The sequence below is a fragment of the Hippopotamus amphibius genome, chromosome 9 (assembly GCF_030028045.1).
Source record: "Hippopotamus amphibius kiboko isolate mHipAmp2 chromosome 9, mHipAmp2.hap2, whole genome shotgun sequence".
NCBI classification, from domain to species: Eukaryota; Metazoa; Chordata; class Mammalia; order Artiodactyla; family Hippopotamidae; genus Hippopotamus; species Hippopotamus amphibius.
In genome coordinates, this window is record NC_080194.1 from 114,041,272 (window position 1) to 114,056,236 (window position 14,965).

General features: G+C 41.7%; 1 protein-coding gene across 2 annotated transcripts in view; it reads left to right on the forward strand.

The window, feature by feature from the left end:
• XPO6 (exportin 6) overlaps nt 1-14,965 on the forward strand; it is a 104,260-nt gene that overhangs the window by 26,927 nt on the left and 62,368 nt on the right. Inside the window, exons 2-4 of one of the 2 annotated variants that reach the window (XM_057747768.1) lie at nt 6,358-6,448; nt 9,816-9,928; nt 10,728-10,925. In XM_057747768.1, the coding sequence (XP_057603751.1) occupies nt 6,358-6,448; nt 9,816-9,928; nt 10,728-10,925 (402 nt within the window). The remainder of the gene's footprint in view (nt 1-6,357; nt 6,449-9,815; nt 9,929-10,727; nt 10,926-14,965) is intronic. The other variant, XM_057747769.1, reaches the window with a different exon arrangement.

A 14,965-nucleotide genomic window follows, 5' to 3' on the forward strand; every position in this document is an offset into this window, starting at 1 on the left:
TGATCTGGTTAGAGAGAGAGGCCTAATATCTATGAATTATTAACAGTTACAGATATGACTTCCAGCCTTACTTTATTCCTGGCATTATGTTTACTACATGCTTTACGTAGATTATTTTATTTAATCCTCACAACAGCCCCATGTGTTAGATTCTCCTCTTATCCCCAGTTGTGCACAAGAGGAGGAAGAGTGACAGGTTAAGTAACTAGGTCGGGGTTGAGGTGCATTCTGATTTGAACCCAAGGAACCTGACACCAGAGCCTGTGCTCTTTAATTGTGCCATTCTGAAATGAGCAGAGAACAGTGCCATGGGCAAAATTCTGTGATACCGATTACAAGAAAGGATGAAAGATGAAAACAAGGAAGGGGCCTGTACTGTAAACTTCGTAAGAAATTTCATGAAGGTTGGACTATGAATTGGCAGACCCAGGAGCAAATGCAGGATGGGAATAGACGTTTGTTCTGAGACCATGAGTATTCAGACTGGAGTGATGGCTTTCTGTGGTGAGTAATGGTGAATCAGGCATGCTTTCCTTCTTCTTTCCTCCTAGTAAACTTCTCTGCATTCTTCAAATCCCAACATGTATTATTATTTCTGCGAAGCTGTCCCTGTCTCCCTCAAACAGAGTTAGTTCTATTTGGGCTCCTAAAGCCATTTATACATATGTCACTTCTATAAGATGTAAACTATCATATTCTACTTTTTTATTCATAGGTTCTACCCTTCTTCCCCTAGGCCATCTCCAGTTCTTTGAAGTCAGGGACAGTCTTACTCATCTTTGTATCTCAAGGACCTAATACAGTATCAGTTACTTAGTGACTATTGAGCTTATTTATTTGTTGAATGGATAGCTGAGTGTCTCAGTTGGTCCAGATTTAAAGCCTCTTTAAAGCTAGGTTTAGACTAATTGGGGCAGAAAATGGATATTTAGGAGAATTTATCTGATAGTGAAGTACAGATTGGATTGGAATTGGGAAAACTGACATGGACGACTATGTAAAAGAAGTTACAGTAATCTAGGCAGGGGGTGATTAAGGGCCTGGTAGAAGTGGTAGTGAGGGAAGAGTCAAAGATTTCAAATTATGTGGCCCTTCCCATTCTTTCAGATTTTTCTTATAATTTATTAGGTGATTGTGAGTCTTGGTTGACTTAGCAGTTGCTTAATAAATGAGTCAGTCGTATAGTATCGTCTCTGAACTGCTGGGCCATGAGCAGTGCAATAAAAAAGCAGATAAAGTCAAGGCAGGCACAGTTGAAAGCTCCACTTGGCAGACTTTAACCCTTTCTGGAACAGAAAAGACTTTTTTTTAGATCTATATATAGGTCTCCGAGAATGTACGCAGTCTGAGCCACATTGAATTCATCATTCTGTCTAAGGATTTTAATTTCCTGTTGAGGTAAGCCTAGGGGAAGCATAGACTTAGGGGATTGTAATACTTTCTGTTGTCACCCTTGTAGCTTTGAAGACAAATAGGTGATGATTCCTAGGAATCCAGGAGTCTCATGCTCAGACTTCACCCGTAGGCCCCCCAACTGCTCTTAATAATTGTGCTAATAGAGGAAAAACACAATTTCTAAAATCAGAGTCTGCAAATACCAACCTGAATGTTAAAAATGAGTATAATATTGTTTCAGAAATTACGTGTATATACTTACAGAAAAGTGCACAAAGCAATCATCTTTGTATAACTTTCAGATCTAGAAAATAGAATATTATTAGTATTCCAGAATCCCCCCTCCTCAGAGGTTAATAACCACTATTCTAACACCGTGGCTTCGTTTTGCTTGTTTTTAAAAATTAACATAAGACGAATAATGAAGGATGTATATTGGCTTCTTTAATTCAACATTGTGAAATTCGTGTGTGTTTTGTGTGAAGCAATATTCATTCATTCTTGTTGTCTTATAATATCTTCCTGGTGAATAAACCACAACTTATTTATCCATTCCACTGGTGATGAACATTTGGGTTCTTTAGACTTTTTGGATACTGTGAATAATGGTGCTGTGAACATTTGTGTACATTTCGTGGGGTATACATGTACAGATTTCTGTTGGATATATTGTCAAGGAGTAGAATTACAGGGTCATAAAGTATGCATATATTCATTTAGCAAAGTGGTTTGATCAGTTTATAGTCCCACCAGCAGCAGTGTATGCATGTCCCAGTTGCTCAGCATCCTCACCAACACTTGTTACTGTCTTTTGTTTTTATTTCTTAAATTTTTAAATTTTTTATACATTATTTTTGGCTGTATTGCGTCTCTGTTGCTGCATGTGGGCTTTCTCTACTGGTGGCATGCGCGGGCTTCTCATTGTGGTGGCTTCTCTCATTCCGGAGCATGGGCTGTAGGTGCACAGGCTTCAGTAGTTGTAGCACACAGGCTCAGTAGTTGTGGCGCATGGGCTTATTAATTGCTCCAAGGCATGTGGGATCTTCCCAGACCAGGGGATTGAACCTGTTTCCTTTGCACTGGCAGGTGGATTCTTAACCACTGCACTCCCAGGGAAGTATTTTTATTTTTTAAAAATATTTATTTATTTGGCTGCACCGGTCTTAGTTGTGGCATATGGGATCTTTTAGTTGTGGCATGTGGGGTCTAGTTCCCTGACCAGGGATTGAACCCCAGCTCCCTGCATTGGGAGCATGGAGTCTTAACCACTGGACCACTGTCTTTTAAATTTTAGCTGTTCTGGTAGATTTGTAGCACTATCTTGTTTTTAATTTACATTTGTGTGATGGCTAGTGAGGTTGAGCACTTATTTTATATCTCGACTTTTTGAATATCTTCTTTTGTAACTATTTGCCTGTTGAAAAAATTGTCATTATTTTTTCTTTATTGATTTGTGGAAGCTATTTTATACTCTGATATGAGTTCTCTGTTATCCATATTGGTGATTATCTTTTCCCGTTTCATGGCTTTCTTTTACATTCTCTTCATTGTGCCATCTGATGAATATTTTCATTTATTTATCTTTTCCTTTATGTTTAGTGTCTTCAAGAATTTTTTCCCTACCCTGGGGTCATGAGGATGATCTGTATTATCTTCTACAAGCTTTATTGTTTTATTTCTTACATTTTATATCTACTGTGTAACTGAAATTTTTGTGTGTGTGAATGTGCCTGGCTTGGTTTTAAGCTAACCTTATCTTTTACTTGCAAGATCTAGGTCTTAAATCCCAAGTCCAGGATGGCATGTAGTCAGGTATGTCTGAGTCCAGCATGTTTTTCATCAGTTAGTCAATGCAGTGCTTGACTAGCCTTTGGGAATTGAAGCCTCTCTTCCTACCACACCATGGCACTTGGTTTTTGTTTTATGTCTTTGTCCTTTTATTACTTGAAAGTGTAGTCTGTGTGAAGTATTCCTATGTATTGATACTTACTTGCCACTACTTTCTTAACCCACAGCTCTTTGAATTCTGGCTTCATCCCCTGCTTACAACAGCTGACAAAGGGTCCAGTGGCCTTCTTGCCAAATGGGGGTGATACTCCCATATCCTTCAACCATTTGCACGTCTTGAACATATTCTTTATGTCTTTATATCTCTGTTCTGATTGTGTGATCCTGGCAAAGTATCAACCTGTTTTTCTTCTCCTCAAAATAGTTTTGTTTTGAAATCCAGTTAGAAAAAGGCCCCACTAGATGTGTTTGGAACAGAGCCAGAGGCCTTAAGCTTGAGGGCATGAATCTCCAGTTTCAGAGTAGGCCTGACCACTTTTGTTTTGCTTTGGTCTGTTTTCATTTGGTATCTGAGACCAAATAAAAATGATAGCAGCCATAACTGTGAATTAGAAACTCCTTGGAGTTTACGTAGCAGCTTTACATGGAGCGTTTCATTTGATCCTCTTAAAATCCCGTGGGGTAGATATTCCCGTTGCAGTTAGAGAAGTGGTTGAAAATGCAAACAGCATTCCTGGTCAGGAAACGAAGTATCCCACATGATACATGAATGCAGCAAAAAACAAACAAACGAACAAAACCAAGTTGTGTAGCAGGTGTGACTTGAAGATGTGTCTTTAGTGTTCAGGAACCTATTTTGGCTCCAGAAAAACTGTTGATTTATTTTAACTAAATAGCTGACTTTAGTTCAAGAATTATGTCTTTTTTTTTTTTTAGTTAGTGAATGTTATTTATTTATTTAGTTGCACCAGGTCTTAGTTGCAGCATGTGGGCTCCTTAGTTGCGGTAGGCAGGCTCCTTAGTTGAGGTAGATGGGCTCCTTAGTTGTGGCATGCAAACTCTTAGTTGTGGCTTGCAAGTGGAATCTAGTTCCCTGACCAGGGGTTGAACCCAGGGCCCCTGCGTTGGGAGTGTGGAGTCTTAACCACTCTGCCACCAGGAAAGTCCCTCAAGAAATATGTCTTGATTTATGTTTATTTTTGTTGCCAATAAGTACTTTAATGTAGGAGATTTTCCTTTGATCCTTTTAAATCGCCCCACAAACTTTTTTAAAAGCAGCGAATTGTTTTTTTCAAATGAAATGATACACCAAGTCGATTTATGAAGCAGACCAAAGCATTCTTTTATTTACGTAAGTTCATTTTGGAATTTGAATTTATAACACTTAGAAATCTGTCAGTAAGAACAGTGAGGCTGTTTTGATCAACACAAAAACTTGAAACAGGTTAAAGAAGATTCCAGTCTTATTTTTGTCCCACATTGCGGTTATTTCTGCATTAAAAAATTGTGTACTTTGTAATAAAAGCTTAACTAGCAATCCAAGGATATTTTTTAGTCAAACTGATATATTGGTTTGAAAAAGGAGCAGGGGGCTAATATTTATCATAAAATTCAGACAAGAAAGTCCCTCAAACTCACAAGTGCTAGAACTATTGAACAATAATTCATCACTCAGCATGTCACAGTTCAGCTGTCACTGCACAGCCGTCACCATGACTGCAGCATGGGAGCAACAGCCGGCCTGGCACTGCTTGAACGTGGCCCCCGTGTGCTGTCTAGTGTGCTTGCGTGTGCTGGTTGATGTAGATGGGCTAGTGCAAGCCTGATTCAGCCTCTGTTATTAGTGGCAGTCCTAAGAAGTGCTGGTTGATCCACAGAAATGGCCCAAGTTCCCGAGTCTCCTCAAAGCCAGTTACCAAGTGGAGGCCCCTGGTAGTATGACAGTTTGATACATGATACATTTGAGTGTGGACTTGTTTTATTTATTTATGTATTTAAAAATTATTTATTTATTTGGTTGTGCTGGGTCTTATTTGCAGCATGGCAGCTCCATATTTGTGGCATGCAAATTAGTTGTGACACACATGTGGGACCTAGTTCCCTGAGCGGGGATCGAACCTGGGCCCCCTGCATTGGGAGCGCAGAGTCTTAACCACTGAACCAACAGGGAAGTCCCTGGACTTGTTTTAAAATGCGGTTTTAATAGTCAGCTCCCACTCTAGGGGCAGTGGGGAGGATATGGGGAAAGTGGGTGGGAAGAAGGAAATTAAGAGATGATTAAGAAGTCAAAACTGCTGTTGGCTCCTGATCACCTCTAGGCAGATTAATGTCAGTGAGGATTCAGAAAGGGCCTATGAGTGCTCACTTTGTTGTAGACTGGTTATATGAAGGAGTGTTGGCTCAGTTTCATTGCTGCACCTGGTGTCTCCTCCTTCAGTGAGAAAAGAGGAAGTGGGTTTGGGGTTCCGTATGGAAAAGGGAGAGGATGAGCATTGGGGACCCAGGGTCCCTCTGCTCTCATTCTCCTCCTGAGTGGTACTGCTGAGAGACTGGCTCTTTGTGGGTCTGTGGTTGGGAGGTGCTGTCTCATTTTGAGTCCTTGCTCTGCTTGGCTCTTAGCTGCACCTTAATCTCTGTTGGCTGCTCATGTGAGATTGAGGGTTGAGTGGATGTTTGGCTCCTGAAGTCCCTTCAAATCCCCAGGAATCCATGCAGCAGTTTGGCTACAGTTGCTCTGAATCAGAATGTGGCTAATTATTCAGACATGGGGCAAATAGCATTGTTGATGGATAGTCTATAAGGCACCCTAACCTTTCTGAATCTCTTCACTCTGCCTAGTCAGTCAGGGCCAGGGGCTGTTAATTTGCTTTCAGTATATTTCCAGAATTAAATTTTAAATTATTTGCTCCCTTTTCCTTAGCATAAATGATTGAAAATCAATTGGGTGGTAGCATGAATTTATAGAGTATATTAAAACTTTGGGTTTTGAGCCAGCTGGGAAATTCCCGGCAGTTTTTCTGGCTTATATCACGTATTTGAAGAATGTTAAACCAAGATGTTTTGAGGAAGTAAATTACTATGGCTGTTGAATGTGACCTGGAAGGAACTGAGGAACAGTAGAAGTGAAAATAGTTACTGATTTTTTTTGTTTTTGTTTTCAAATTCCTTTGTTAGGCATCTGAAGACGCCTCTCTCAGGGCATTGGAAAGTCTGATGACAGAGTTTTTCCACGACTGTACAACCAATGAAAGAAAACGTGAGATAGGTAAGTGAAGAGTTGTAAAGAGTCATTTATAATGAAAAGGCCCTGGTGGGGAGGAAGGAGTTGGTAGCCTTGACTGCTCAAGCCTGTGTGTTTCCTCTTGAATTCTGGCTCTTTTTGCTCCAGTCCTGCTGGTTGGTGGCTGGCAAGGTCTGCAAACCTAGCTGCAAGGGCTGTAGTGGGCAGAGCCCACTGTAATCCATGGTGATGGGTTTTCTTTCCTTTGGCCATGTACAGAAACCCCTCCCCCTGCTTTGCTCTTAATTTTAACAGTGTTGAACTTTTATAAGAAGTCTGTGACTTAATTTAAAAAAACAACAACTCATAAAAGCATTAAAATAAACATGTTTTTGGTGTGTAGATGTCTAGTCTGAACCTCATCTGGTACCCAGAGATCCTTTAACGGGTGTTACCTTTGGGGCCTTCTTGCTTCTTCCTTATCGCCACTGTTATTGCTCTTATTCTGCAAGTTTTATTTAATAAAGGCGTCAAACAACAGAGAGATATAGGTATGATAACTTCAGGTCTTCTGGGAACCTCGGCACCTTCTAGAACCTCTTTTTAAATTTTATGTTCATTGACATGCACACTCTTAATCAAAGCATGCTGTATACTAGAAGGTGTATTTTAAGTTGTGAGAGCTATGCTTCAGGGTACATGCTGCATTGAGGTCCAAGAGTAATCTTTTTCTCTGAGTGCTTATTTAACTCCTGAACTTGAAGATGAAAGATGTTTTTCTTGATCGAAACCTTCAGGCCTTCCCCTGCGTGTCTGGATGCTCTGTACTGACCTTCATTGCTTTCACTTCCTTGGAGGCCTTTTTCTGTGTCTCCAGGACTCTGCAGAGTCATTGCTCTGCCCCACGTGGCTTCTCGGAGTCATGTTAGCCCCCTGAGTGTTACGGCTGATTTCTGCCCTTGGTCCCAAGCTTGATTAGGGTTTGGATTTTCAGGTGGCCAGTAAACCTTTGGCTGCAGCCCATTTCCCTTTGCATCCTTTGAGCATCACATCAGCTCCTGGTGGATGCAGCTTCTTATCTCTTTTAATTTTAAATGTGGTGGTCTCTTGTGGGCCTGCCCTGTATATGCCTTTCTTTTCTGAGGGACTGTGCTGCGGGGAACCAGAGCATTTATAAACAGAGGATACTGATAGAAGCTGAGCCCAGTAGATGATCGGGCACCTGGCTTAGAAGATCCCCTCTGCTTGCTTCCCTAGGTTCTCTTCTTACTTAGTTGGGCTGACCTACCTCCTGCCCCCAGAGTGAGCCCCTTGTTAGTTTTATGCTACCAAAGTACCTCCTAGTAAAAATATCACTGGTGATTTTTACCAAAGGAAGTGAAGGATCTTTCCCTTACATCTGATTTCTCTGTCGTCCCGTTTTTAGCTTATAATTGGTAAGCTTTTGGTTTTTCTCTTAAATTTTGGATTGCAAAGCATATGTTATTCACCTCAGCTTCATGAATTAAAAGTGGAACCTTTTTAACATATTCGTATTCTAATCTGATTTTTAAATAGTTTTAAATAACCAGATGTTACAAATGTCTAATTTAAATGCAGGTTAAGGGGAATCCGGGGGTATGGTAGTAGGCATGTCTTAGGTCTCTTTGTACCTAGTCTCTGTAGCTTTATTTGAGTGTGTGGGCTGGAACCACTTCTTGCTTTTTTTTTTTTTTTTTTTGATGTCTTAGGATAAACTATAAAGTCTTTCCTAGCTAGGTGAGAGAAAGGAGGGAGATCTTTTATTATAGGGGCTCCACCCATCCTCCACCAAAAGTGTGTTATTAGTGCTCTAGAGATAGAGCTGTTAACAAGGAGCCTTAAGAGACAGTCTGGTCATTTTTTTAAAACATTTTATTTATTTATTTGTTTATGGCTGTGTCAGGTCTTAGCTGTGGTGCACAGGCTTCTCTCCAATTGTGGCATGGGCTCAGTAGTTGTGGCGTGTGGGCCCCAGCCTGCATGGGTTGTGGCTGTTGGGCTGCAGAACGTGTGGACTCAGTAGTTTGCAGCCCTCAGCCTCTCTGGTTGAGGCACGTGGGCTCATTAGTTGCGGCGCGTGGGCTTAGTTGCCCAGCAGTGTGTGGGATCTTAGTTCCCTGGCCAGGGATCAAACCTGTATTGGAAGGCGGATTCTTAACCCCTGGACTGCTCTAGGGATCAAACCTGCATTGGAAGGCAGATTCTTAACCCCTGGACTGCTAGGGAAATCTTGGTCTGGTCATTTTTAAAAGTGGAGAAGGCTGAAGCATCAAAGAGGAGCAGTGATTTGCTTGGGATCAGACTCAGTGAGTTAGTGGCAAAGTCTAGAACAGAGCCCAGCGTTCCTCATTTCCAGCCAGAGATCATTCTCTCTGGTTGGACTTCACCTCTGGGAATCATAGGAACTTTTGCCTAATTATAAGAACACGCCATCAGCTTCCTTTTATGGGATTTGTAATGAGACTGACTTGGTGCATTTAGCCTCAGTTGTAGGGCACTGGCAGAGCAGCAACTTTTAGGATTAGAACGGGCTGCTGTACTTGATGCTTTTCCAAGGGCCTCCTAGAATCTCTCAGGGTTGTTGCCTTTGTATTTTTACCCACTTTGTGTTATATTTTATGACCAGCACAGCAGATTAAAGTGACCAAGGAGCAGCAAGTCTAGAAACATGGTGATAGACTGTTAATGCTTGCTGTCTGTCTGGCGGCCTCAGGAGGAGGAAAACCATTTCTAACTGATTTGAGGTAGACAGGGTGGTTCCTGGCAACTCGCATGATTGCTCCTCTTATTTGCTGACTTTTTGGGTGATATTTTAAAATAAACCTAACTCAAATGAAGAAAGTCAGCCATCTTGAATTCTCTTGCATTCTTTCCAACCCTGTATTTATGTCTTAATTTTCTTCTTTTCTTACTTTTCTGGCCATCATTGTATGTGTGTGTCTGTGTGTGTTTATTAAGAACAGTGTTGAGTGAGTGGTGAGGAGATGTATATAGCTGTACCCCAGAGAAAGTAATTTACCAATTAGCCATCGTTTATAAGGTAAAAATGATACGATTATTGTTTATCTTATAAAAATGATACTCAGCCCACACATTGGGTTAAGAAGTTTAACAGTGAAAGTTTCTCTGCCTAAAAAAGTGTCCATAAAAAAAAATGTCCCTAGCTAGGTTGTTGGTATTTAGATGTCAGTGTTCATGGTCATCTCGGAGTCAGAAAAATATTGTATGCTCTGTCCTTTCTGTCTTGAAGAATCAGCTGGATTTTGTAGTTGGTTTTGACGTCATTACGTTATGTGGAGAGAGGTGTGTTTAAAAAAGTAATGACAGCTCGGCCTTGTATTAATTTCGTGTATTTTCATAGCCTTCTCTTGTTGCTATTTAACTTTTCCAGAGGAACTTCTTAATAACTTTGCTCAGCAAATAGGAGCCTGGAGATTCTGCCTGTATTTTCTCTCCAGCACTAGGAATGACTATGTAATGATGTACAGTTTAACGGTTTTTGAGGTAAGTTGTCAGATACTTTCATACTATTCTGAAGAGTATTTTGTAGTTACATTGCCTTGTCATTGGCACTAGACTTTAGTTTGATGTGTACATGGCTGGGAAATAGTGGTAACTCGGCTCAGGGGCTTCTCCCCACATACTGCCTTTGTCAAGATGTCGGCTTTCCAGGGCGCCTTTCCATCTTCAGCACCAAAAGGTAAGATGGGTGAGGTTGGGAGGTCGTTTGTGGTAACATCTAACTTTTCCTTCCATGTTATCATTTAAAAGAGAAAGATGATTACGAAAAAACACTTGGGAGGAGGGATGATACCCATTGTACCATCGTCCCAACCACAAAAATCTTCCATTTATATCAACTCTCTTCCAAGCATTACCTTCCTGTGCACACTTTTTTTTTTTAAACCCAATTACAATCATATCACTCATGCCATTTTGCATTGTGTTTTTCCTCCATTTACCTTTATATTCCTATAAGTGGTTGTACCATTATTCACCAAGCCAATCTCCTATTCCTGCACTAAAGTTGTTTCTGTCATTATTTTTTGGTAGAGACAATGGTGTAATAGAAAGTTTTTGCACCTACACCATTTTGTTTTTATTAAATTATGTAGCTGATGTTCCTAGGAATGGGATTGTTGTATCACAGAATTTGAGTACTTTATTACTCTCACTGCCAAATTGTTCCAAACCTTTGTTGAAAAACAGAGTTTCTTACTTGAGGGAGGTAGCTACTGTTGATGAAAACCAGTTTGTTTTGTGTATGGATTGTTGACTTACGAGATGTATACTTGTTTTTCAGAATCTGATCAATAAAATGTGGCTTGGGGTCCCATCTCAGGATAAGATGGAAATCCGTAGCTGCCTGCCCAAACTCCTCTTGGCTCACCACAAAACCTTACCTTACTTCATCCGGAACAAGCTCTGCAAAGTGATTGTTGACATTGGCCGTCAAGATTGGCCCATGTTCTACCATGACTTTTTTACTAACATTTTACAGGTAAGGAGATACCTACGGAGACTTTATCTTGTAAATAATTTGTTTGCAGAAGTGATCATTTTCTTGTGTCGAAGAGGAGTTTTAAGATGAGCATTTTGGAACTGCAGTGGTGAGGTCATTGTGGGGTAGATTATCTCATTCACTTAACTTGTGTTCTTGAGTCATGTTGTACCTTGGTGCAGTGGAGAAGGTGGGGGATGGGGAACCCCAATTGCTTGCTTAACCTCTTGTGAAATTTTGCCCAGCAAATATTTGAAAGCCTGTTAGGTACTGTGCCAGGTGCTGCATGCCAGGATGAGGCCTTTGATAGTTATAGTTTAGTGGGGAGATAGCATTGCAGGTGGTAATTACGCAGGAATATGTTAATGACTGTAGTGGAGTATTGCGCAGAGTGCAGTGGTGACACAGCATTTAGACTCAAGGAGCTGAGCTGTTTTCAGTGTTGCTGGTGATGAGATGTGAGGTGGTGGACAGGGTGTTAGAGTGAGAGGCTGGGCGGATGGGCAGGGCCAGAACAGGAAGGGCCTTGCTTTTGCAGGGGGCATCAGTGTTTAATTCACAGTCCTTCCTAGAGAACTGATGAAAAATTTGGAGAAGGGAGACACAGTGGCCACATTTTTATGTTGGGATGACAACTCTAGCAACAGGGTGGAGTCTGGATTGCAGAGGGTTGAGGTCGGAGCCAAAGAGGCCTGGAAAGCTGCTGCTGGAGAAGTCTGAGTGAGTTGAGGGGCCTGAGCCGAGCCGGGGCTTGCCTGGTGGACAGCGAGGCACGGCAGAGGCTTTGGGCAGGGACTAGGGATGAGGGAAGGAGGAAGCTAGAATGCCTTCCAAGGTCCTGGCTCAGATGGCAGATTTTCTAGGCCAGGGATGAAGGAGGAGGAAATGTGTTTGGGTAGAAGATGGTGAATTCAGTCTGGCAGAAAATGCGTCTAAGATTTGTGTGTTCCTTCTGTGCATGTCTAGTGAGACAATAGGGAATGTGGATCTGCCGTTCAGGATTTGGAAGTCATCAGGGAATAGGTGGGACCTAAAAGCCAAGAGGGCGATGATTTTGTTCGTTTGACTCCTGTGATAAAGTTGGAAACATTTTTATGTTATCTTGGGTATGCAGAAAATGGGTATTACATACAGATTATAGAAATAAAATTCTTTGAAAATTGGTTATAGTCTTAGTGACTGTAGGTTCAGAATCTTCTGGAAGAATACTGTTTTCTAATGTTCTGCTTGCTCTCCCTGCAAACCATTTGAATGATGCAGCAATTAAAAAAATTCAGCATCCGTATTGCTTCTTTCAGATTGCCTCTCAAAGTGGCACAGAAATTCTTCATTCAATATTATGTTGTTTCTTTGTGGTGATTCATTTATCTGGAGAGGCATTGAATTGATATTGTAGAGGAGATGCATGCATTTATTCCATAAACTTATTTGTTGACTACCAGCCATGCACCACAACTAAGCACGTTGGGGAGTATAGTAATGAACAAGCAGCCTCATGGAGCTAATAATCCCAAGGGGGAGGCATCAGTAAACAATAGCCAATAAATGCTTTCCGGTGGTTATAAGTATTGTGAGAAAACTAAAGCTAGGGTGAGGAGGAGGGAATATCAGGGGTGTTGTTTAGGTGGGATGATCATGGAAGCCTTTTCTAAGAAGCAGACTTTTGAGCAGAAACCCTAGTGGAAGTGATGGAGTGAGCCACGTGGGCATCCAGAGGAACAGTGTTGTAGGCAGAGGGAACAGCAGTGCGAAGAACCTGAGGAATGGCAAGGAGGCGGGGAGCCTGGAGTGGTGGGTTAGGGGGCCAGAGGCTTTGCTGGCTCTCTCTGACAGCTTGCTTTCACTGCAAGTTGAAAAGTGGTTGCGGTAAGTCTCCATGGCTCTCCAAGAGGGAGCCAGGAAGTCCACGGAGATGGAAAGGACCAGGAAGGTTGGGGGGTCTGAGTGGGTTCCTTCCTGGGTTGGTCAGTGGTGTGTCTGGTGTGAAGCAGCAGTGGAATGTGAGCCAGACAGAGAGCCGCGGCCCGTCGACAGCAGTGAGGAGGAGCCACGTTTTCACTCAGCTGGGATCCTTTCCTTCGGTGGAGAACAGACATTGAAGTGTAATTAATGATGATAAATGAGAATTTGGAAGAGCGTTTTTAGGTGAGGTGCTCATGGAGATTTCAAAAGAGTAGCTGTCTTCCTCTCTTCCCTACCACCACCCTCTTTCCATCATTCAGAAATGACTCCTTTTACCTCATGCAGCCTTCAGGACTTTGAAACACCCCCTAGTGGAAGGGGCACTGGCCTGGGAGGCAGCGGGTTTGGCGTCTGTGGCCATTTTTGTCAGAAATCACCTTGATTTTAGCAACTCCTATGTGAGCCTCCATTTCCTTCTTGCAGAATGAGAGGACTGGACTAAATGGTCTTCAAAATTCTTTCCAGTTGTATTATTGTCCACTTATTCATGCATGAGAACTAGTCAGTGGCACGAAAGCCATATTGAGAACCATTGGTGCTCAGTTGCTGACATTTCTGGCAATGATGATACAGTAAATCTTTTCTTCAGGTATTGGTGAACAAGGCCAAACTGGTTCTGGAATCAACTTCACCTTCATGATATGTTGATTAAACCATCTGAAAGGTTTTTTTGGCTTAGTTTCATTATGGTCTGCTTGCAGTCTGGGGTGCATAGCCTTTTTTAAAAAAAATTCTGTAGCATTTGGTGGGGGGCCGGGGTGCATCTGTACAATTTATGCCATAATTGTGACGATTGCCATACCAGGCAAAGAGGAGTTGATTCAGGGCCCCAGAAAGATACCTGCAGTCCTGTGTGTTGGTTATAGCCGTTCTAAGCCATTGGAGAAGGAAGTAGTTGAAGTTAGAACTGACACCCCTGTTCTTCCCCACCCTGCACTAGCACACACATCACACCTTTCTACAGTCTTTTCTTCAGAGTCCTGGAATCTGCTGAGCTGAACTTGTGGTCACATTGTGCCTGGGGCCAGATAGTTAAGGAGGAAGCATTGAAAAGAAACATAGAAAGAATTCTGATGTTTCTTCTCTGATTGGGTGGTATAATAAAAATTGTTGCCCTTTTCTGAAGCTAATAAATACTAAGGACCTGGACTTGATCTTCTTTTTTTTTTTGGCACACGGGTTTAGTTGCTCCGTGGCATGTGGGATCTTCCTGGAGCTGGGATCGAACCCGTGACCTCTGCATTGGCAGGCGGATTCTTAACCACTGCGCCACCTAGGAAGCCCTGGACTTGATCTTCTAACCTAGGGGTGCTTATTCTCTATCAGAATAAATTGCAGAGATTATCTGTCATGAGCTTTAAGTATGTGAAGATGGTGAAAGGAAACACACTTTAATTAAAAAGCTTTTTGGACACAAAGCTAGTGAGAAGGAAAATGACACATTTTATCAGGCTGTTCTTTCAAGTAAAGGATAACTTTCATTTTCAGCCAGCTTCTTGCCTGTCTTCTTCGCTTCTCCCAAATGATGAGAGAAAGGAGATACATTTTCCATACCGTAGGGACTTTTTTATTTCTGGAGAGCACAGAAGCATCTCATATATACAGGGAAGTATTGCCCAGTGGAATATTTGGTAATGAGTCATTCCCAGCTGAGAGCGTAAGAAGGAGATCTTGGGGGAGGATAGAGACAAAAGAGGTGGAAGAGAAAGAAAGAAATGAAAGGGGAGAAGTAACAGAAATCTTTTAAAATACAGATTGATAATCCAAAGGTGTCCAGATGAAAAGGGGTGCTTATAAAGTTTTATTTACTTTATCATGGAAAGAAAAATTTTTAGAGGAGGAATTTCCTGTTTCTCCCCTACTGCGTTATCTGAATTTTAAGTTGGTGTTAGAAATAGCCCGAACATGTAGAAAATGAAGGGAAAACTTGTGGAGGATGTACTTGAAGTGTTAGCGTTCAAGAGAGCTGATTTAATAGAGAGAGCATTTTAAGCATGCCATTACTTGCCGCTTGTTCTGCGTAGTGCAGCTTTGAGGGCAGTTGAATTTCTTGTAAGTTCCCAGTGTTGAGTCCTGCT